This window comes from Nilaparvata lugens, chromosome X (genome assembly GCF_014356525.2).
Source record: "Nilaparvata lugens isolate BPH chromosome X, ASM1435652v1, whole genome shotgun sequence".
NCBI classification, from domain to species: Eukaryota; Metazoa; Arthropoda; class Insecta; order Hemiptera; family Delphacidae; genus Nilaparvata; species Nilaparvata lugens.
Window position 1 is genome coordinate 41541136 of NC_052518.1, and position 24661 is coordinate 41565796.

Here is a 24661-nt window from a genome sequence, read left to right on the forward strand (position 1 = left end):
AAAATCTTTATAAAATGTGAATTAGTTTTTTTAAAACTAATTTCCAATGGATAAAATCTTTTGTGTACATTACAAGTCATTACTGATTCTTATACTGTGAGCGAAGTCAAGACTGAGCTTGACTCCTAATTGTGCTATCAAACCAATCCGAACACAGATAAATTTTCATGATGGTTGCATTGAAATTTGGATAAAAATTCAAAATAAACATGTTTTAGTAATTTCGATAACAAATTTGAATATGTTGCATGAAAGATTATACTGAAACAATTCAATTATCTAGCAATTTGAATTGAGTTCAAGTAATCGGAGAATTTCCGAGTTATTACTTATATATCATTATCATTACTTACTATATCAAATTACTGATTCAAATAATGCATAAACTGTTCATAATATTTCGTGTGAAACAAAATTATTGTTGATAAAAATGAGCATGTAATGAACTGAAATATTGATTTGAATAATACATTGTTATTTGAATTATGAAAAATCTGTTCACATGCATAAACTGTTTATAATATTTCGTGTGAAACAAAATTATTTTTGATAAAAATGAGCATGTAATGAACTGAAATATTTTTCGAGTCAATTATCTAGCAATTTGAATTGAGTTCAAGTAATCGGAGAATTTCCGAGTTATTACTTACTTTCAGTTTTGAGTAGTGAATCTGTTGAGCAAGTTCTCCTCTCTCTCTCTCTCTCTCATATGATTTGATGATGAAAAATCTGAAACAAATGAGAGTCTAATGAAATATTTTTTCAACAGAAACGTGTGCCGGAAGACGACAGCTCGATCGTGCCTCTCTTGAGGGAGGAGGAGGAGGAAGTGGAGACAGAGGACGAGGACTTCCTGAGATTATTGAATAGCCGCACCGAGAAGCCATGGACGCCTCTCCGCGAGCTGGAAGAGGGGTTGCCATATCCGATATGTGACGTGAGAGAGGCGTCCAACCAGCACGGGCGGCGAATTGTGCTCAAAATCCGGGTACCCGGACTACGCACAACAGATGTTTATCTTCCAGAAAGATTTACCCGGATTTTGAGCACAAAAGACATTGAAAATTTTAAATTAAAGTGCAAAACCTTATTCTATAAAAATTGTTCTCAATTCTCACTTGTTATACACAGTTCACTAGAAGTAGTAGTAAAACACGTACACAACCAGACATTCAGTCAGCACTATGCACTTTTATTATGAGGATGTCTTTTTATAGCTTGTTGTACGCATGCACAAGGGCGTCAGACACAGCAGGCACAGCAGTCAAGGCCAACTTCAGTCAAAGGTCGGGCATTGCTCCCTCACATCTGTTTTGGCACTCGCTCATAGGCGGAACACTTCCTCCTTTCAAATTGTGTTTGTCTTTTCAGATTTGCTATTTGAAAAGAATAATTCTTTGAAAGAAAATTCTTTTCAAATAGCAAATCTGAAAAGGTGAATTCGATTTCAAAGGTGAATTCATTTCTAAATTAATAGAAAATTCAATTTTTTTTAGATTAAGTTAGTGTAATGATTAATTAACTTTAGTTAATGTTCAACCATTGAGTTGAAAGGTAATGAAAAATGGTATGTAGGAGAAAGCAAACTCCAAGGAAACGAGGCAGAGGTATCTTAAGCTCTGCTGCCAGAGTACTTAAGTGAGCGGCGGGTGCTGCTACAGGTATTACTTCAACTATTTTAAATAAATTGATCGATATTACACCTGTGGAGATCCCAATAGCCCCTGGCTACCATTATTGTGGCCCTGGCACGAAACTTGAAAAGTGATTAGCAAGAGGTGACCCGGGAATTAACAAACTTGACCAGGCTTGTAAGGCACACAATATAGGATATTCACAATATAGTGATAATGCAAATCGATCGAAAGCTGACAGAGCACTAGCGAACGCAGCGTGGGAGATTTTTAAAAATCCGAAAACTCCTCTTGCAGAGAGAGGACTCAGCTACCTAGTTACAAACGTGATGAAAGCTAAAAATTACTTTGGTGGTTCTTTGAGAAAGAAGAAGAAGAAGAAGAATGAGGGGAAAAGTTATAGTAATGATATTAGGCGCAAAGCTATAGCTCAGTTGAAAAAGCATATTGCAGGAAGAGGGTATTTTTTGAAGCCTTTTCCTAGTATTAGTGGGGGCAGAATTTTAATTCCACCCCTACCCCCATCATCATATGGAGTGAGTTTATTCCTCCAAGTTAAGAAACGAAGAACAACAACAAAGAAGAGTAGGAAGAAGACAAAGAAGAGTAGGAAGAAGTAAAAGACATGAATATTGAAGGAGAATTGAGTAATTATGATTTGATTGATTGGTCGAAATTATTACAGATTCAGCTAAGAGGCATATATATGCTAGATGCATTACCTAAAAAAATTCTAAAAAACGAGAATGCCAATGTGAATTTAGCAAGGGAAAGCGAGGATGGCACACATTGGGTAGCATATAAGAAAGTTGGCTCTAATGTTTGGTATTTTGATCCAATTGGAAATTTACAACCGCCATACAAATTGGACAAATATTGGAAAAAAGAAAATGGAGTAAATATATTTCATAATGTTGAGCACATGCAACCATTAAAAAGCGATTTTTGTGGTCATCTCACATTATTGTTTCTTGCAAATCAGTTGTAATTAAGTGTTTGTGCTGAATGCACACACACACACACACACACACACACACACACACACACACACAAGATGGTTGTTAATCTAACACAAGTAACTTCTATGAACATTCACAAGAAATTATAGAATTGGATAAAAATCATGAATGGGAAATTGGATTGATTAATTTTTGTAGTTACAATAGTATTGCAAACATTAACATAGGGACAAATTCCAGCTTCAAATATGGCGATAGATTAATCGAGTTGGATATGGGTGCATATGAACTTGAAGATATTATAAAATCTCTAAAGAATAAATTGAATATTGATGAGAAGAAGAATAAACTTATTATATGTGCAAACGCAAATACTATGAAGATTGAAATTCATTCTGATAAGCCTATTGATTGAACACGTTCTGATTCGATTGCTAAGATACTTGGTTTTGATAATGTTGTTTTGCAGCCAAATAAATGGCATTGTTCTCAGCATTTGGTTAACATAACAAGCATTGGTAGTATTGTAGTTGAGTGTAATTTAGCATGTGGTAGTTACTCTGACGGAAAACAAAAACATATAATCTAAGAATTTTTACCAAAGGTTCCTTACGGCTATTTAATAAACGAAGTACCCTCTCCAATTATTCATGTACCTTTGAATACGCATCGAATTCAAACTATTAATGTAAAGGTAATGGACCAGAACGGATCGTTTATTGATTTCCGTGGAGATACAATTACAATTAGGTTACACATACGTGAAAAGTAATGGGCTATCTTGTTTTCAATCCATGTTCAAATAAGATGTGTACACGTGATGTCATTAGAGAGACGAACGTGAGAGCGTCAACACCTAAAAACAAATGTGCTTTGTCGGCTAAAAGCGTGAGAATATTAGAAAAGTTGGGTTTTATAGTTGATTGGCGTCATGTACGGCGCAGCAATTAGTGAAATTCTGGATGTGGAGACAGACCTTCAGTTTTATAATGATATTACTAAATTCCGATTTCATACTCATACAGTTTATTCGGGACAGGAAATAAAAAACTCTGACGAGGCGCGTATTGGCATAAATTCTTTAGATGTCTATCCTTTACCTTGCAAATCATTCATATTTATTGAGGGGACAGTTAACTGTACAAAACCGGGAACAGACCCAGCCGATGCACCAGTTGCAGCAGACTATAAATTAAGCAGTAACGTAATCGGCAACCTTTTTGATGAAATACGATATGAATTAGCAGGTCAGCAAATTTCTAAATCAGCTATTCTAGTGAAGAATACTCTCGATAAAAACACATATCACTTGACTGGTTTTGACAGAGCAGGATATGAGCTAACAGATAATAAATTCACTTTCTGTGTACCGCTCAAATTAATCCTCCCGTTTTTTGAAGATTTTCAAAGAATAATTTTAAATTTGAAACAGGAACTCGTCTTATTGAGGTTGCCGACAGATCTAAATTGTGTTGAGTTGGCAAGTGGAACAAACGTTAGTGTGAAAATTACAAAACTGCAATGAAGAATGCCCTACATAACTTTAGAAGATCATGTAAGACTGAAATTTTTGAGACTGCTCGATGCTGACACTCCACTGGAATTAGGTTTCCGTCATTGGGAAATTTGTGAATTACCAAATTTGCAAAATTCACTTAACCATTCTTGGGCAGTTTGCACCACATCGAGTTTTGATAGTCCAAAATACGTTATAATTGCATTTCAAACTGATCGTAAGAATAAAATTAAAAAATCAATATCTATTTTCGATAGCTGCGGTATTTACAATGTTAAAGTATATTTGATCAGCGAGTATTATCCATATGAAAATCTGCTAGGAGAAAAAGGAGGTATTATACGATTATATACGGTATTATTATAGGAGGTTGTAGATTGTTCACACCAAGCAAGTCATTTGAAATCATCGACAGATGTTCGTATTGAAATGGAATTTAATAGTGCAGTACCTGCAAATCCTTCTGCCTATTGCTTTTTAATTAGCGATCGTGTGATGGAGTACACACCTCTAACGAGCATGGTGAAAGAAGTTCAGTAATTTGCGTACCGGGTATATAAGGTGTGCACTCTGACAAATTTGGTTCATTATCAGTTTCACCTTTGAACAGACAACATGTCCTATTCTTTGTGTCCTGATATTTTGGACAAGCCACAAACTCGCTCTATTGGTATTCAGTGCGATCTTGATTCTGATAGTTTCTATTATGAAGCAAGGTGCAGTACACCGAAGCCGCTGCAGGTGGAGGAGGAGAAATGAGAAGAGGAGGGGAAGGAGAAAGAGGAAGGATTCAACGAACCCGCCGAAGATGAAGAAGTGGACAAGGAAGCGAGTGCGAAAATTGCTACAGTTGATCTTCACTGGCTTAAACAAGATTGTAATCAAATTATTGTGAAAGAACTTGCCATAATTGATCAGTTTAATAATTATATTGTATTCCATTTCAAATCACCATTCGCAAAGACAGAATTGAGTGCAAAATTGTATAACGATGTAACATGGTTAGAACGTCACTATCATAAAATAAAATGGGAAGATGGAGATTTAGAATACAGTGACTAATTAATACGTGATTACCTTGTAGGTTATGAGAAAATTTTCACAAAAGGAACTGAGAGAGCAAAGTTTTTAAGAAGATTACATACTAACGTTCAATGTATACCTGAGGATTTTCCAAAACCCAATTTCAGCTTTTTCACTAGTTCATGGTGTTATGCTGTGTGTAACATTCATAAAAATAGACCACATTCTCGCTGTGCTTTATTCTCTGCGCAACATTATAATTCTTTGTTGTTTAAAAATATGTATCAAACAAATAATTTCTTGTGCGAAAACAATCGAATGCAAAGTATGAAAATGGCGCCGATGTACATGAATTCACAGAAAAGAAACTTTGCTTGTTATGGATTCTTCTACAACGGAAAAGAGATTCAGTGTGTTTATTGCATGCATGCATTGAGACTGCATAAAGCACATACATGTTGTCTGTCATCAATAAATGAAGAAAGGCTGCTTAATTACTCCATAATAGTACCTGCCTACACATAGTTTTCTTCATTCGCTCAACAACATGGATCTGACAAAGTGGTTAGCTGCCAACAACGAGTTGGAAGTGAGGTTAAAAAACTGTATTGATTGGTATGATGAATGCGAAATTGCTATTAAGAAATCATCTCGTGAAAATTATAGTTTGGCGAAGCAATTGAAAGACATTTTTCTAAGCACGGTTAATTTAAATGACATAAGAGACTATCTATGTTATTATCGTCCTCATAATTTGTCTATAGATAAGCTAATTAGAATTGAAGATGAAATTATGTATTGTTGTAGTGAAATGTGTAAATGAACTTTTTCTATGTTGAAAACAAATTTTTCATTCAGATATTTCCTTGTGCATTTTGGTTTAGTTTCAGTCTAGACTAGATTGAGCAAGCACGTATCGAAAAAGTTATGCCCACCTCATTTTGCTGTTAGCACGCGGGCTGCAATCAATTTTTGCTGTTTGCACGTGAGCTGCAATTAATTTTTTTAGAAGCGAGATACGCCCCCCTCACAGACAACTGTTACAGCTAAGTAGAGCTCGTGCCTTATCAATTAATTTTTTTAGAAGCGAGATACGCCCCTCCTCACAGACATCTGTTACAGCTAAGTGCACCTCCTACCTTATCAATTATAGTTCATACCAATCAAGGACATGCAGTGTTTTAGCTTTGCAAAATTCAAAAAATTAACTCGGCTCTTGATGTCAATTTCATTTAATGAATTTGATTCAATTGCAAAGAATATTAAATTTTCAACAGGATTCCAAAATGTTGATTTACCGTTAACAAAAACAGAAAATGTACACTTTCCGATTTTATCTGAGATTTTCGAATTGCTCGATATTCTAGACAGCGGCCATCTACATTATTGTAGTGCAAATGATTTGTCAACTATTGTTACAAATTCCGACAAACTTTGGAAATGCTTGTATGACATTGCAGATAAAAAATGTAAAAGAACAACTTAGATCATTGACCTCTCTCTGTTGAGATATGTCAGACATCAATAGACCTTGATTTCCCCAAGTGAAATAGGTCTGAGGATATCTATACCTATTTTTGGATATGCTAGCTCATTCTAAATTTACTATAGAAATTATCGGAGAAACACTTAAACAATAAGGCCTGCGGTTTGTAGGTGTTGTTTGAATTCTCCTTCTCTAGCCTTTCGTAACGAAAAGATCACTGGGCAGAGAGAAGCATATGGTTTCACTTTAATCTGACAGTATAGGAACGCTCGATGAAAATGGAACTTAGTTAGTCGTTGTCTATATTCTTGCTTCACTCGCCTTTCGTAATAGAGAATAGCAAAAAAGGAATTTAGAAGGAAGGGTGCCAGTAAGAGATGGAGTGAGTAAAAGAAGGAGAGAGCAGATGTGCAATCTGGCTAGAGTTGTTCAATCTCTGTCTGCTACTTGTGAGAAGCGAGGGGGCGTATCCTGCTCTCTCTCTCTAAAACCTTGAGCCAAGCGCTGGCCATTAAGTGTTTGTCATCACCATCATGATAAGGAAAGCCCGCGTAGCATGCGTTCTTATCCATTAAGTTAATACCATCAACATGTTGATAAGGAAAGTTTGTGTAGCACGCGATGTACTTTCATTAAGCACACACACTTGGCTCTAATCGCTCAAGCTAATAAGATCAAAAATGAGTGAGAATTTTGATTATACAAGTTTCAATGAATTCTCAATTGAATTCTCAATTCCACCTAGTCAGGTGGAAAGCAAACCATTATTATTATTAAGCATTAGATGTAGAAATATGCATTCACTTTAATTTGACAGTATAGATGTAAAGATAAGGATTCACTTTAATTTGACAGTATAGATGTAGTAATATGGATTGACTAGTACAGTATAGCAAAAAGGATTCACTTCAATCTGTCACCAAGGGAATTTTTCCCTCTCAAAGGGATTTTTTTCCCTCATCTAGCATCCACTTCAATCTGTCAGTATAGCATTAGATGTAGAAATATGCATTCACTTTAAATTGACAGTATAGATGTAGTAATATGGATTCACTTCAATTTGACAGTATAGATGTAGTAGTATGGATTCACTTTAATTTGTCAGCGAATGGATTCACTTTAATCTGTCAGTAGAGAATTTTTCCCTCAGAGGGAAATTATTTTTTCCCTCACTGAGAGAGAGAGAGAGAGAGATCACTCTCTCCTTCTTCATCCCCCTCGTCCTCACTGGGGGAGGGGAAGATTAGATTAAATAAGATAAGATAAGAGAGAGAGGGTGAGAGGGAGAAGGAGAAGGAGAGGGAGAGAGAGAAGGAGAGGGAGAATTGAATTGAATTGAATTGAATCGCTGCCTTTATTAAAAACCTAGGAGGGCGAAGTTAGGGCGCAGCCGGCCCTCTCTTACACTTAACCCTCCATACAATTCTAAGTTACAACTAAAACAACATCATAAACAATGAACTAAAGTAAAAGAAAACAATAACTTAGAAAATTTACAAGAAAAAATATATATAAATATAATAACTATATTTAATTTTTTATTATATTATAATTATTTATAATTATATATAAATATAATAAAAATAAAAAAAAAAGAGAAAACTCGAACTCCTTTCGAATTTGAGTACGTAAAGGTGGTTATGCAGAAAGGAAGAAGAGAAAAGTGAATACAGTTGAGAATTTTCAGTCCAAATCCATAGATTATTCCGGTAGAAGAAAGGGAAGAAGGGAGAAGAAAGAAAAGAAAAGGAAGAGAGAAAGAAGGAAGAAAGAGAGGAACCACACATACACACACACACATATATACACTATATAGACTTGAATTACGGGTTAGGGAGCATTCCAGCCGAGTCCACCACCTCTGATCCACCGCAAGACAGCCGTGCCGAACCGGCGACGTCCCTCAACTAGCTTCAGCTCAGCAGGCAAAGAATTCCATAAACTACAGGCTGTCACAAGGAACGACTTATTGAACATAACAGTCCTATGTGTTGGGACAGCCAGCTGATGGGATCCATGCCGCATTCCTCCACGGCCAAAATCACCCAAGTAACGGTACTCCACTGCCAGATACTTAGGCGTTTTGGTTTTCAATATCTTATGCAGGAAGCACAAAGCATGATGTGATCTACTCTCACGCAGCTTCATGAGTTCAAGTCTGTTAAAGTATTCGGTCACATGGTCGTCACATCTCAGGTTGAAGATAAAGCGAACACAATAATTATGTGCACGCTGCATCCTCTGCAAAAGTTGAACTGTCATGTCAAGAGTCACAATGTCACAGTAGTTGAAGATTGGGAAAATCAGAGTCTTGACCAGCATAACCTTTGTAGGAAAGGGAATGAAGTCAGAGATCCTCTTCAATGTCATGATCCCCCCAATGACCCTGTTACAAGTCTGAGTCACGTGGCTGGTCCAGTCAAGAGTCCTTGTCATTGTCAGTCCCAAATTTTTCACGTCAGAGCTGTATTCCAATTGTATGTTATTCAATGTTATGTATGGTCCGTTAGATATGTCAATTGTGTTTAAAAGTCTTGAGTAACCTATCACTATAGATTTCGATTTTGTCTCGTTAATTTTTAGTCCATTATTCTCAGTCCACTGTACCAAACGAGTCAAGTCAGCATTGACCTCATCAACTGTGACGCCAAAGTCATTTTTCTTGCAGTGTCGGTATATTTGTAAATCGTCTGCATACAGGTGATGTCTGGTCGTAAGTAGAGTGCTTGTCACGTCATTTATGTAAATGCTGAACAATAGAGGACCCAATACCGAACCCTGAGGAACTCCTCTGTTCACTTCACGCCACCGTGAAGAGGCATCCCCAACTCTCACACACTGACACCGACCCCGAAGATAGGACCTCACCCATGCCACAGTGGAGTTGGAAAAACCTAATTTTCTGAGTTTGTAGAGTAGAGTAGGATGGAAAATACTGTCGAATGCCTTGCTAAAATCTATTAGGACTAGAACTGTTAGCTCTCTATTATCCATGGCCCTACGGATGTGGTGGTGCTACAGAGGTGGTGCTATGACCACTACGGAACCCCGATTGAAAGTCACCAATCAATCCAGAGCCATGAACGAATGTGCTCAATTGAGAGTGAACAATGATTTCCAGAACCCTTGACAAGACGGACAATAAGCTAATAGGCCTGTAATCAGATGGAGAGAGAGGGTTAGGGATTTTGTTCAAGGGGATCACAATAGATGACTTCCAGCCATCAGGAAATGAGAGAGAGAGATTTGATTTGATTTGATTGATTTGATTGAGTACTTTATTCATGTAGATTACAGTATATACTGGCTTATACACTTATATACAATAGCTTACAATACAGCAAAATTATAGATGAATTTACATAATATAGACTAAGAAAATAATTATTGAACTGTATATGATATGAAAAAGCAGTTTGTAATATAATAACTATAGATAATAATCATATTGTTATGCATCTACATAAATTGGCGGAGCTTTGGACATATCAATGTCCATTCTTCGGAAAGAATATTAAAAATATCCTCCCCACTAACTCTCTACCAAAACGTTAATTTCGTTATTTAAACTAAGGATTTATTTATTAATGGAAATATTGTAAAAGTTTTAATCAATATGAATATTAAGAGAAAAAAAAAACAGAAAATTGATAGAGTAAAATAATTATATAGGTAGATAAGATCAAATAATTGATTAATAAAATGAAGTAGGCTGAAAGTAGATCAGGGTTATCAACTTTCAGTAATATACAGCATTATGCAGTGGATAATTGAAATAACATGAGTTTATATATATATATATATATATCTATACAATTCGTTCTATAACATGGTTTAAAGGTTTGTATTTGTGGGATGGGTGGGGGATGGATGTCATGTGATCGTTCTAGGGCCGGACAGTTTCAGTCATTTGTTCCAAAAGATGTTTTTTTAAAGTTAGGATGAAGCTCGCTCGGCTCTCGATGGACCTGATAGAAACAGGAAGTGCATTCCATGCACGACAGGCACTGACTAAGAAGGATTTTGTGAAAATAGTAGTTCGATGATTGGGTATCCTTAAAGTACTTTCTCCGGTTCTAGTATGTGAAGCATCTATCCTCCTACCTTCAGAGACAAATTTGAAATCATCTTTAAAATAGTTCGGATTACCGTATATCAAGATATCTCTAACAAGCTTGACTATTCGAAAAAGCCTCTGATCGGGAAGCTTTAATGTTGAACTAGCAATGTGGGCTGGGGTGATATGATCATGGCATTGGAGAGAGTAGACGAAACGTAGACAATAATTTTGGCAACGCTGTAGTTTATCATTCAGAGTGACTTGCATATCGTTAAGAACAGAATTACAATACATTAAATGTGGGAAGATGAGAGATTGAACCAATAATAATTAATGTTTCTAGGGAGGATATCGTGCATTTTCTTCAATGCATGCATGGCTGAGAATACCTTTTTACAAGTTTTGTTCACTTGTTCTGACCAGTCAAGAGTATTATTCATAATAATGCCTAAATTTTTAACTGAGCTACAGTAAGGAATGTCATTACCGTCTACACTAATTTTGTGAATCAATTCAAGGTCAATATTGTTTATAAGACGAGAATATCCAATTATAATGGGTTGTGTTTTGATGGGATTAAGCTTAAGGCCATTTTTCTTTGTCCATTCCACTATCGAATTGATATCCTGATTCATTATTCCAACTGTTTCATTTATTTTTGTTATGGGACAGCTTAAATAGATTTGAAGGTCGTCTGCATAAGTATGGAAACTGGAGAATTTGATAATGGAAGAAAGGTCATTAGCATATAAAGTGAAGAGGAGAGGGCCTAAAATTGAACCTTGTGGTACTCCATGCATAACGTTTTTCCAAGTTGACTTTTTGTCACCGACAGATACACATTGTTTCCTACCTAATAGATAGGATTTAAACCAAACTAACGAGTTGTGACTGAAACCAAGAATAGCCAACTTATTCAGAAGGACTGTATGATCAACAGTATCGAATGCTTTAGAAAAATCAAATAGGGTGAGGATGGTGCATTTTCTTTGGTCCATAGCTAACCTTATATCATCAGTGACACGAAGCAGAGCTGTCTCAGTTGAATGGAATTTTCTAAAGCCTGATTGAAAGTTATGAAGCTTACTATTGTTGTCTAGAAATTTTACAACTTGAGCATGAATGAGTCTTTCTAGCACTTTGGACAATGCAGGTAAAATACTGATTGGTCTAAAATCCTCAACTTTATTGGGTGATGGAACTTTATTTAGAGGGCGAACCAGAGCAAACTTCCAGTTTTCAGGGAAAATGCCTTCTTCAAGTGACTTGTTGAAAATGTATGTAATGGTTGGTAAAACAGCAAATAACATCTTCTTGATAAATTTAATAGGAATTTTGTCTACACCCATAGCATTACTATGAATACGTTGAATTGCTCTGAAAGTGTCTTCTTCTGAGATTGGATGGAAATGAAATTGATCAGTGATTGGTAAATCTAAGTTTGTAACCTGCTCTTCAAGATCATCAATGTGATTAGCAATGACAACTTCTTCGCGTTGGTTAGAGTGTGAAACGAAATGGTCATTTATATTATTCAATGGTAAGTCAATTTGTGGATTCGATTTCTCTTTGCCAAGCCCGAATTCTTTTATTCCCTGCCAAAGTGATTTAGAGTCTTGTCGATTGTTTGTCATAAACGAATTCAAGTACCTAATCTTTGAGTTACGTAATTCCTGTTTAACCCTATTTCTAAGGCTCCTATACTCTATCAAACTGTCCAAGTCAAATGTCTTTTTAAATTTTCTATGTGCTTTGTCTCTACGTCCCATCATCTTAAGTATGTCTTCAGTCATCCACGGTACTCATTGTTTTCTATTAATCCTCCTTGTCACATAAGGTGCATGTTTGTCATACAAAGTCAAAGTCCAATTCTCGAAAGTCTTGACCATGTCATCAACTGAGGGTAATGCTTCAATTTGATGCCATGGAGTCTGAGCCACATCAGTCAGGAAGGCGGCTTCATCAAAGTTTTTGAAGTCTCTATAAGTGATAATTTTCTGGTCTGGCTTGGGTATCTTATGGGAAAGTACACAGTAGATCAAATCATGTCTAGAAATAGCTGGGACTGAGATTTGGCCTGCTTGAACAACCTCATTGGGATCACTAACAATGAGAAGGTCAATGAGTGTGTCTGATTCATTAGTATGATGAGTTGGATCGAGAGGTAAAATAGTCATGTTTAGGCATTGGAAAATTGTAGTCAGTTGAAAGTAGTCAAAGTTACGATTTGTCATGTTCAAGTCGGTGTTCATATCCCCCATAACTAGTATACGGTTATAACAAGGCATAAGAGAAAGCAAGGCACTTTCGAAATCTGTGAAATGACCTATTTTTGGTGGGCGATAACAGATACCAACGAGTAATTTATCAGTACTAGATAAGGATAATTCAAGTAGCATAAACTCTGGTCTGGAACAATACTCTTGTTTAGATGTGATTAAAACTTTTGTTTTGATACCTTCTTTCACATAAATTGCTACACCCCCACAAGCTTCATTCAATCTATCATCCCGGAAAAGATTATATCCAGGCAATGCAACAAAATTTGATGAAATACTAGGCTTCAAAAATGATTCGGAAATTCCGATTATATTGAAGTCCTGAAAACGGAAGATTGCTCTGAGTTCATCAATGTGGCAACTGAGGGATTGTACGTTAAGGTGAGCAGCCTTGAAAAGTTTTTTGAAAGAGTGGAGCTTATTTGCTAGAAACATACCTGCGTCATTATTACTATTATTGAAATAATCATACCTACTTGAGGCGAGCGAGCTGACGTGTCAGTGAGAGGCATCATGGAAGCAGCAGACCAATCGTGAACCGACCTCAGAACAACACATGACGGGGAAAATGGGGATGAAACTGATAAAACTTAACCTAAATGAAAAAGTCTCTTGATTCGAGTGCATTCAGCATGCCTTGACAGTTCGGCTCCCTTCACTATTTAAAGCACTAGTTCAAAACAAAATTCACTAAACACAATAAGATGTAGATGTGTGGAGTTCCAGTGATGAATAATCCTAATGGTGAATAAGACGAAGATTGAGGAAGAACTGGTAGTGGGAGATCTGGTCCAAGTGGAGATAGAGCGAGTAGGTATCCAGTAGTGGAAGAATCGGGTCCAAGTGGAGGTAAGCGAGAAGGAATCCAGTAGTGGAAGATCGAGTCCAAGTGGAGACAGAGAGAGATGGAATCCAGTGGTGGAAAATCGAGTCCAAGTGGAGATAGAGAGAGATGGAATCCAGTAGTGGAAGATCGTGTTCATGGTGGAGATAGAGCGAAATGGGATCCAGTAAAAACTGAAAAAGAGAAGAATAAGCCAGCAGAAAAATGAAAAATCTTTGAAGAAAGTTATCAATTGAGAAAAGATACATAATACAACTGATAATGAATAATATCCCCATAAAATTGAAGAGGAATAGTATGATTCAATGTGGGAAAGAATCGAATATTATATGGATAAATATATGGATATTATAATATAATATATGGATACTAGTAGAAGGTAATCAGATAGAAAGAGAAAAGGTAGGAAGATAAATAGATATAGAAAGAGAAACATTTGAACATGCTGGATAGCTAGTGAAAAAATCACAGGGAAAATAATGATAACAATGGGGAAGAAAAGAAGAGAAAGAAGGAATGTGCACAAATTGAGAAGAACTTATGAAACTGAACTATAGAATAAGAAATAGAACATCGTATTGTGATCTTGAATTAATCAAGGAGAGAAGAAGAAGAAGGAAAGGAGAAGAAAAGAAAAAGAAAGAGAAGAAGAAGAAGAAGAAGAAGAAGAAGAAGAAGAAGAAGAAGAAGAAGAAGAAGAAGAAGACGAAGAAGAAGAAGAATAGAAAAGAATAATAATCATCATCGCAAACAACAATATTCAAGTAATCATTATAAATATAAGATCAAGAAGAGAAATTAGAAAGAAAAATAAGAAGTAGAGGAGACGATAGAGAAAGTGCTAGATTATTTTAGATGAGTTTTAAATAGGATTGAACGGTGAAGTGTGAAAAATATTATATAGTATTAGAAGTATAATTAACTATTGGGAGTTGCAATAACAATAAAAGTAGTAAATTGAGAACTGTAATATTTTAGTGATGAATGTCTAAGATAACATTAAATGAAACACAGCCCCTATATAAGCATATGAACAGACTACCCACCCCTCCGTTCTATCAATAATTCTTCACACATTTGCTTCTATTGCTCGAGCTGTGGCAACAGTAGGAGATATCATTATGTACACCTAATATAGAAGAGATTACTATCTTTACCTATAGATTACATCCATATCTATAACGTATGTTAATCATCCAATTTATTTGAAATTCAGCATTTCGAAAATTATTAATTATGGAAATAATTTTGGTAAGAGATGTAATAATTATTAGTAAGAATAGAGATAATGATTCTCTAAGTACCCTCTGGAGTATAGTAGTTGATGCATTGAACGTAGTTTTGGGAATAAATATCAAGATAAATTATTAATCAGTATTAACAAATGTGGATCTCCTCAGTTTGAAATAATTGCCTCATACATAATCATAAATAGCAGTGGAAAGATTCATTTATAGAACAGAAAGCCAGCTCATGAAAAATGCCAAGGTATATCTATTGTGAAATGTTTTAATACGAATTTCCTATTTTTGTAGTGAAGGGCACCTTAGTAATCGAATCCTGAAATGATTTAATTTACCTTTATTTTTTGAAGGTCGGTCATCCTCTCGACTGTGTGGACCCTCTTGGATCCTCCCTCGCCGATAGAGATCTTGATCCTCCCGTCCGATGACCAGACATTCCTATGCCCATGACGGTCGGCCGCAGCGTTGAGGATCTTGAGGCGCTCAGCAGTCAGATCCTCGCGAATGGTGACGCCGGAACCCTTCAGCTTCCTCTTAGCGTCGAAGATCATCTTCCTGGTCCGGTAGCTGCAGAGTCGAACTATGATGGGTCAGTCCTTGGGTTTAGCTTGCCCTTGTTGAGGTGGTTGACGCCTTCCAACGCGATGCGAGCGGTTGACATCCGCCATAGTCACGGGCACGTTCAGCTTCTTGTTAAAGACATCGAGCGCCAGCAGGTCCGTGTCTTCTTTGTCACTCTCCGGGATCCCAAAAATATGTATAGAATGTTGGCGCCCATATTGCTCGAGGTCGTCGACCTTCAGGTGACAAGACACCTCCAGTTCACGAATTCTATCATGCAGCTGTTTGTTCTCCTCCTTCAATGCCTGAAGTTCCTCGAAAATAGATTTCACAGCCATTGATACAGCACTGTGGACAGACTCTTCGATTTGCTGTCGAATAATGAGGAGGGTCTCTTCGGACAATGCTCCAGAAATAGCTGGCTTCGGAGCATTGACCTCATTCTTCGGTGTGCCTCTATTCGGTCGAACCATCGTGTACCGCTAGGTGGATTTACACTTTTATAGGCGAGAAGGTGAACTGAAGATTTAGGAATGTTTTTTCAAGATAAATAAAAAGAGTGTGATTTAATCAAAAATATAATTTCACTATTGAATTAAGCTCGAGAAACTGAATAACTAGATGTATAATTTGAAGTGAATTGAACTGTATAACCCTATGAAATATCTGTTAGAAGACGGAGCCGAACTGACACACGTTTACTCACTCGACATAGAATGTGAAGAGAGAGAGAGAATGAGAGAGAGAGAGAGAGAGAGTGGGAGTGAGGGAGAGAGGGGGGAAATCTATTTTCAGAACACCCCCCACCCACCGGGTTGGGGGAAGAGGAGGCGGGATGGATCAGGGGGAGAGGGGGGAGGGGATTTCAAGCAAAAAAGTGGCTTCAATGTCCCAAAATCCCTCTACTCACTTGTATAAAAAAGATCGCTCCACACGCGTTGTTGTTGTCAGCTCTAGCTCTAAGCAGCTGCTAAACTAAAAGTGAGTAGGATATTGGAATGAAAAATCATTTGAAGGCAGAAAACATTTATTTACACATTTCACCACAACTATTCATAATTTCATCTTCAATTTTAATTAGCTTATCTATACACAAATTATGAGGACGATAATAACATAGATAGTCTCTTATGTCATTTAAATTAACCGTGCTTAGAAAAATGTCTTTCAATTGTTTCACCAAACTATAATTTTCACAAGTTGATTTCCCAATTGCACTTTCACACTCATCATACCAATCAATACAGATTTTTAACCTCACTTCCAACTCGTTGTCAGCAGCCAACCACTTTCTCGGATCCATGATAAGCGAATGAACAAAACTAAGTGTATGCAGTAACTATTATAGAGTAATTGAGTGGTCTTTCTTCATTAATTGCCGACAGACAACATGTACGTGCTTTATGCAGTCTCAATGCATGCATGCAATAAACACACTAAATCTCTTTTCCGTTGTAGAAGAATCCATAACAAGCAAAGTTTCTTTTCTGTGAATTCGTGTACATCATCGCCATTTTCATACTTTGCATTCGATTGTTTTTGCACAAGAAATTATTTGTTTGATACATATTTTTAAACAACAAAGAATTATAATGTTGAGCACTGAACAAAGCCCACCGACCATCTGGTCTATTTTTATGAATGTTACACACAGCATAACACCATGAACTAGTGAAAAAGCTGGAGTCGGGTTTTGCAAAATCCTCTGGTATACATTGAACGTTAGTATGTAATCTTTTCAAAAACTTTGCTTTCTCAGTTCCTTTTATGAAAATTTTCTCATAACCTACAAGGTAATCACATATTAATGAGTCAGTGTATTCTAAATCTCCATCCTCCCATTTTATTTTATGATAGTGACGTTCTAACCATGTTACATCGTTATACAATTTTGCACTCAATTCTGTCTTTGCAAATGGTGATTTGAAATGGAATACAATATAATTATTAAACTGATCAATTATGGCAAGTTCTTTCACAATAATTTGATTACAATCTTGTTTAAACCAGTGAAGATCAACCGTAGCAATTTTTGTACTCGCTTGCTTGTCCACTTCTTTCTCTTCGCCGGTGGACTCATTGAATCCTTTGTCTTTCTCCCTCTCCTCTTCTCATTTCTGCTCCTCCTCCTCCTCCACCTGCAGCGGCTTCTGGATCAATGTACTGCACCTTGCTTCATAATAGAAACTATCGGAATCAAGATCACACTGGATACTGGTAGTTTGTGCCTTGTCCAAAATATCAGAACACAAAGAATAGGACATTTTAGATTTTACCTGTTCAAAGGTGAAACTGATAATGAACCAAATTTGTCAAAGTGCACACCTTATATAATATTGCAGCCGGTGCGCTCTATAAATAAAATTACTGAACTTCTTTCACCATGCTCGTCAGAGGTGTGTACTCCATCACACAATCGCTAATTAAAACGCAATAGGTGAAGTATTTGCAGGTACTGCACTATTAAATTCCATTTCAATACAAACATCTGTCGATGATTTCAAATGACTTGCTTGGTGTGAACAATCTACAACAATCAGCGGTGTTGATTCACAAAACTTTTTTAAGCTAATTTCTGTTCTGAGTTCGCTATTGATTGAATGATTATAATACAAGTGCGCGAAATCCAAAAACATCCGGTATAATACCTCCTTTTTACCTAGCAGATTTTCATATGGATAATACTCGCTGTTCAAATATACTTTAACATTGTAAATACCGCAGCTATCGAAATTAGATATTGATTTTTCAATTTTATTCTTACGATCAGTTTGAAATGCAATTATAACGTATTTTTGACTATCAAAACTCAATGTGGTGCGAACTGCCCAAGAATGGTTAAGTGAATTTTGCAAATTTGGTAATTCACAAATTTCCCAATGCTGGAAACCTAATTTCAGTGGAGTGTCAGCATCGAGCAGTCTCAAAAATTTCAGTCTTACATGATCTTCTAAAGTTATGTAGGGCATTCTCCATTGCAGTTTTGTAATTTTCACACTAACGCTTGTTCCACTTGCGGACTCAACACAATTTAGGTCTGTCCGTGACCTCAATAAGACAAGTTCCTGTTTCAAATTTAAAATTATTCTTTGAAAATCTTCAAAAAACGGGAGGATTAATTTCAGCGGTACACAGAAAGTGAATTTATTATCCGTTAGCTCATATCCTGCTCTGTGAAAACCTGCCAGGTGATATGTGTTTTTATCGAGCGTATTCTTCACTAGAATAGCTTTAATTGTGGATGTTAATCCAATCAATCTTGATTTAGAAATTGGCTGACCTGCTAATTCATATCGTATTTCATCAAAAAGGTTGCTGATTACGTAACTGCTTAATTTATAGTCTGCCGCAACTGGTGCATCAGCCGGGTCTGTTCCTGGTTTTGTACAGTTAACTGTTCCCTCAATAAATATAAATGATTTGCAAGGTAAAGAATAGACATCTAAAGAATTTATGCCAATACGTGCCTTGTCAGAGTTTTTTATTTCCTGTCCCGAATAAACTGTATGAGTGTGAAATTGGAATTTGGTTATATCATTATAAAACTGAAGGTCTGTCTCCACGTCCAGAATTTCACTAATTGCTGCCGCTCCTCCTCCTCCTCCTTACATTCCGCCAATCAACTATAAAACCTAACTTTTCTAATATTCTCGCACTTTTAGCCGACAAAGCACGTTTGTTTTTAAGTGTTGATGCTCTCACGTTTGTCTCTTTAATGACATTTTGTCTACATGTCTTATTTGAACGTGGATTGAAAACAAGATAACCCATTACGTTTATTTTTATTTTTCACGTATGTGTAACCCAATTGTAATTGTATCTCCATGGAAATCAATAAACGATCCGTTCTGGTCTGTTACCTTTACATTAATAGTTTGAATTCGATGCGTATTCAAAGGTACATAAATAATTGGAGAGGGTACTTCGTTTATTAAATAGCCGCTAGAAACCTTTGGTAAAAATTCGTAGATTATATGTTTTTGTTTTCCATCAGAGTAACTACCACATGCTAAATTACACTCAACTACAATACTACCAATGCTTATATGTTAACCAAATGCTGAGAATAATGCCATTTATTTGGCTGCAAAACAACATTATCAAAACCAAGTATCTTACCAATCGAATCAGTACGTGTTAAATCAATGGCTTTATCAGAATGAATTTCAATCTTCATAGTATTTACATTTGGGCGTATAATAAGTTCATTCTTCTTCTTCTCATCAATATTCAATCTATTCTTTGAAGATTTTATAATATCCTCAACTTCATATGCACCCGTATCCAGCTCAATTAATCTATCGCCATATTTGAAGCTGGAATTTGTTCCTTTGTTAATGTTTGCAATACTATTGTAACTACAAAAATTAATCAATCCAATTTCCCATTCACGATTTTTATCCAATTCTATAATTTCTTGTAAATGTTCGTAGAGGTTACTTGTGTTAGATCTTAATGTAATAACAACCATCTTGTAATGTGTGTTCAGTACAAACACTTAATTACAACTGATTTGCTAGAAACAATAATGTAAGATGACTACAAAAATCGCTATTTAATGGTTGCATGTGCTCTACATTATAAAATATATTTACTCCAATTTCTTTTTTCCAATATTTGTCCAATTCGTATGGCGGTTCTAAATTTCCAATTGGATCAAAATACCAAACATTGGAGCCGACTTTTTTATATGCAACCCAATGTTTACCATCCTCGCTTTCCCTCGCTAAATTCACAATGGCATTCTCGTTTTTTAGAATTTTTTTGGGTAATGCATCTAGCATATATATACCTCTTAACCGAATCTGTAATAATTTCGACCAATCAATCAAATCATAATTACTCAATTCTTCTTCAATATTCATGTCTTCTTCTTCTTCTTCTTCCTACTCTTCTTTGTTGTTCTACGTCTCTTAACTTGTTTCTGAGGGAATGCAAAGGTGAATGCAATTTGAAAAGGGGGAAATGATGCCGGCATCGCACGTGCGCCCACCCTCATCTGCAGGAACACGTGCCAAACAGATGTGGGAGGGAGCGAGTCACCGAAGCCGGCGCTTGGCTGTACGGCTCTGTGTGTGTGTGTGTGTGTGTGTGGTGTGTGTGTGTGTGTGTGTGTGTGTGTGTGTGTGTGTGTGTGTGCGTGTGTGTCTGTGTAGCAGTGAAGACTACTGAGCATGCTCGCAACAAAACTATAAAAGGGGCGCTCACCTATTTAAATATCATTCACAACAGAGTGTAAGCACGTTAACCATTTCTTCCGTGTATGTCTCTACTATTCATTATGAATTGAACAGGTAAGAATTGAAAACAATTTTTATAAAAACAATATTACAATTTATTATTATTATTAATCACTACATTCATCTATACAATTCGTAACACATAAGTCAACGAATTGTATAGATATAAAAATTGTTATTGCTTAACAATTTTTATATTGGACCAATTTGGTGACCTATGTGTTACCATCATCAAAAAATTTTCACACTTGAGGTTAAATTGGTGTATTTTCTCTGAGCTAATGCAGGAAGCAAATCATTGCGGTAAATACACCTCACTCGTAGATTTGCTTCCTCCATTGGTAATTTTTAAAATTACTTGTCATCCGTGAATATATGTTTGTTCCCTCGCGCCAATAATGGGGTAGGGAGTGTGCTCCTTTAACTCCCTCAGCGGGATCCACGGTTTAGGCGTTGGTGCATTTACAATTGTTACGAACTCCATCTCATCCTCCTCCTCCCTTCGTTGCAGCTCCTTCATCAGTGGGAGCATGAATGAGTTCTCGTCCATTCCAGCATGTTTCTGTTGAAAAATATTTGATTAGTGTCTTATTTGTTTCAGATTATCATCATACTAGAGAACTTGATCAATAGATTATTGATCTCTACATCAGGTTATTGTCATAATCTCAACTTGACATCATCGAATTGGCATTCTCTGCATAAAGTGAGTAATATCAGTTATTGAAATAATATTGGTAACAAATAATTATTGCATGATCATTCTAATCAGTTCAAATAATATTTCCTTACCATCAATTTCTAATCATTCCAAATAATATTGCTAACAAATAATTTATGCATGATCGATTACTTTAAACAATAATATCTCATAATTCCATTTCTAATCTGTTCAAATAATATTTCCTTGCAATCAATTTCCAATCACTTCAAGGGAATATTGCTAACAAATAATTGTTGCATGATCCAGTACTTTAAACAATAATATCTCATAATTCGATTTCTAATCAGTTCAAATAATATTTCCTTGCATTCAATTTCTAATCATTTCAAATAATATTGATAACAAATAATTTATGCATGGTCAAATACTTTAAACAATAATATCTCATAATTCCATTTCTAATCAGTTCAAATAATATTGCTAACAAATAATTTATGCATGATCGATTACTTTGAACAATAATATCTCATAATTCCATTTCTAATCAATTCAAATAATATTTCCTTGCAATCAATTTCTAATCACTTCAAGGAAATATTGCTGACAAATAATTGTTGCATGATCGAGTACTTTAAACAATAATATCTCATAATTCAATTTCTTATCAGTTCAAATAATATTTCCTTGCATTCGATTTCTAATCACTTCAAATAATATTTCCTTGGCATCAATTTCTAATCATTTCAAATAATATTGATAACAAATAATTTATGCATGATCGATTACTTTAAACAATAATATCTCATAATTCCATTTCTAATCAGTTCAAATAATATTTCCTTGCAATCAATTTCTAATCACTTCAAGGAAATATTGCTAACAAATAAGTGTTGCATGATCGAGTACTTTAAACAATAATATCTCATAATTCAATTCCTTATCAGTTCAAATGATATTTCCTTGCATTCAATTTCTAATCACTTCAAATAATATTTCCTTGCCATCAATTTCTAATCGCTTCAAATGATATTTGTATCAAATAATCAAAGACTTGTATGTGCACAGATTTTTTTAACAATCAATCATGGAAAAAATCTGTGCATACACACAAGTTAATAATATTTGTTGAAACTAACCTTTGTTTGTGAGGAGATTGACTCCTCCTCATCCCCGCTAACTTCAGCCTCCTCCTCAAACGTCAACTTCCACTTCCCCTGCTTCTGCCTGTTGTTTGGTAGTGTAGTTAGCACCGCTCGCCGCAGTGCCCAGGTAGCAGCTGGAGCCAAGCGTTGAATAGGGCTGTCCCCGACCACGATCTCGCCACCCGGCGGTGGTGGTTCCACGTTGAGTGGAGCGGGTGCAGCAGTGGACGACTCAGCAGCAGCGATGGCAGCTTTGCGCTGCCAATAGTTGAGCATGTTCTGGTGTGCTGGTGGGCTATCCGGCAGCACGTATGATGGAGAAGATGTTGATGGAGAACTCATCGTGAAGTGCACTCAAAGTAGACTCAGATGTAAATGATAATTTTCCTCTCATCACTTCTGTTTATATACCATACGTTTCTCTCTCTGTTCCAGGCTCGTGCGAGTGAGAGTGAAGCGTGCTACAAGGCAAAAAAAATTCAAATTTCTCCCCTACAACACGCGCTCCCACATCGTTATCGGCAACATTCAGATTTGTAAGTATTCTCTCTCCTATCACAAAAAACTGTCACTCAATCATTTTTCGAAAAGCATCCTCATACATGTGTTGGAAGATGAAAAAAAATCTCGTCTAGAACTCTGCATGGGACGGTGAAAACACCTGCTAGAAGCTGAAAAAAATCTCCTCCATGTCAACTCACTCAAACATATTTTGAATAGGCTCTCATGATGCTCATTGATTTCTGTTCAGTTATTAAATATTTCATTGTTTTCACACCATTTCAACATAGGGCTCACTCAAACATTTTTTGAATAGCATTCTCGTCTCACAATTGATTTCTAATATTATCAGTTATTAAATATTTCATTGTTTTCAGAACATTTCAACATAGGGCTCAGTCAAACATACTTTGAATAGCATTCTCGCCTCTCGATTGATTTCTAATATTATCAGTTATTAAATATTTCATTGTTTTCACAGCATTTTCTCACCTCTCAACTTGAGTTCCGGACCTCATAACCAGTTGAGCTCTCGTTGAGGCAACACACCTGAGAGGAATCAATCTGAAAGGAAGCATAGCCACCTGTGCAGTTGAGGAGATTCACGCAGCATCAACCAGTACATGTAAGTACATTTTTACTTTGATTTTATCCTCTGTGGATGAGAGGAAAATTGTTCTCGGAGGACAATATTTGTCCTCGGAGGACAGTTTTTGTCCTCGGAGGACAGTTTTTGTCCTCGGAGGTGAGGATTTTTCTCATCGGAGGACAATTTTTGTCATCGGAGGACAGTTTTTGTCCTCGGAGGGGAGGATTTTTGTTATCGGAGGACAATATTTGTGCTTGGAGGATAAAAAACCTTCCACAACATACTGCATGCATGCAATTTTACCTCATCTTTACGATACGGTATATTATCCGGAATATCCTCCCCCTGCTCTTCTTTCTCACACTCTTCATATAAACAAAACGGTAAAAGCATTACTTTTTCAAATGGATTTTCGATAATATATTTGCAATAGACACATTGCAGATAGAATGGATTTTTATGTAAGAAATAACCATTTCTCGCAAAATACTCTGCTTTATTGGATAATGATTTACAAAAGTCACAATGTAGATGATGCTTTTCAAAATACTCTCCTTTAACGGATGAATCTTCTACACGATTAAAAGTTAAATATCTTTCTTCATATTGGCGTAGAATATTATTATCGAAATTCTCCTCTTCAATTGTTATATCATATTTCCTTCTACAGTTCCGGCTGTACCTTGCATGTTCTATTGCTGGTATGTCACTTTCTTCCCATTTTCCCAAACAAATTGAACAAAATACACATCGCACAATGTCTGGCGCAGATGAGAATATAAATCCCTCTTTTGCCATGTTTTCTGCGGACAAATGCAGAGAAGATTTCGTCCATCTTTTATCAAAAGATAATAATCTTAATCTTTCATGCAACATTATGTGATCTTGAGATATCATTTTCACACACAGCCTTCTTCTA

At 36.1% G+C, this 24661-nt stretch overlaps 1 protein-coding gene across 1 annotated transcript in view; it reads left to right on the forward strand.

Moving 5' to 3' along the window:
- Positions 1-9748, forward strand: part of LOC120354581 — an 83030-nt gene extending 73282 nt beyond the window's left edge. Inside the window, exons 2-3 of the mRNA XM_039441929.1 lie at positions 770-1077; positions 9640-9748. Of these exons, the coding sequence (XP_039297863.1) occupies positions 770-1077; positions 9640-9748 (417 nt within the window). The remainder of the gene's footprint in view (positions 1-769; positions 1078-9639) is intronic.
- Positions 9749-24661: the final 14913 nt, after the last annotated feature.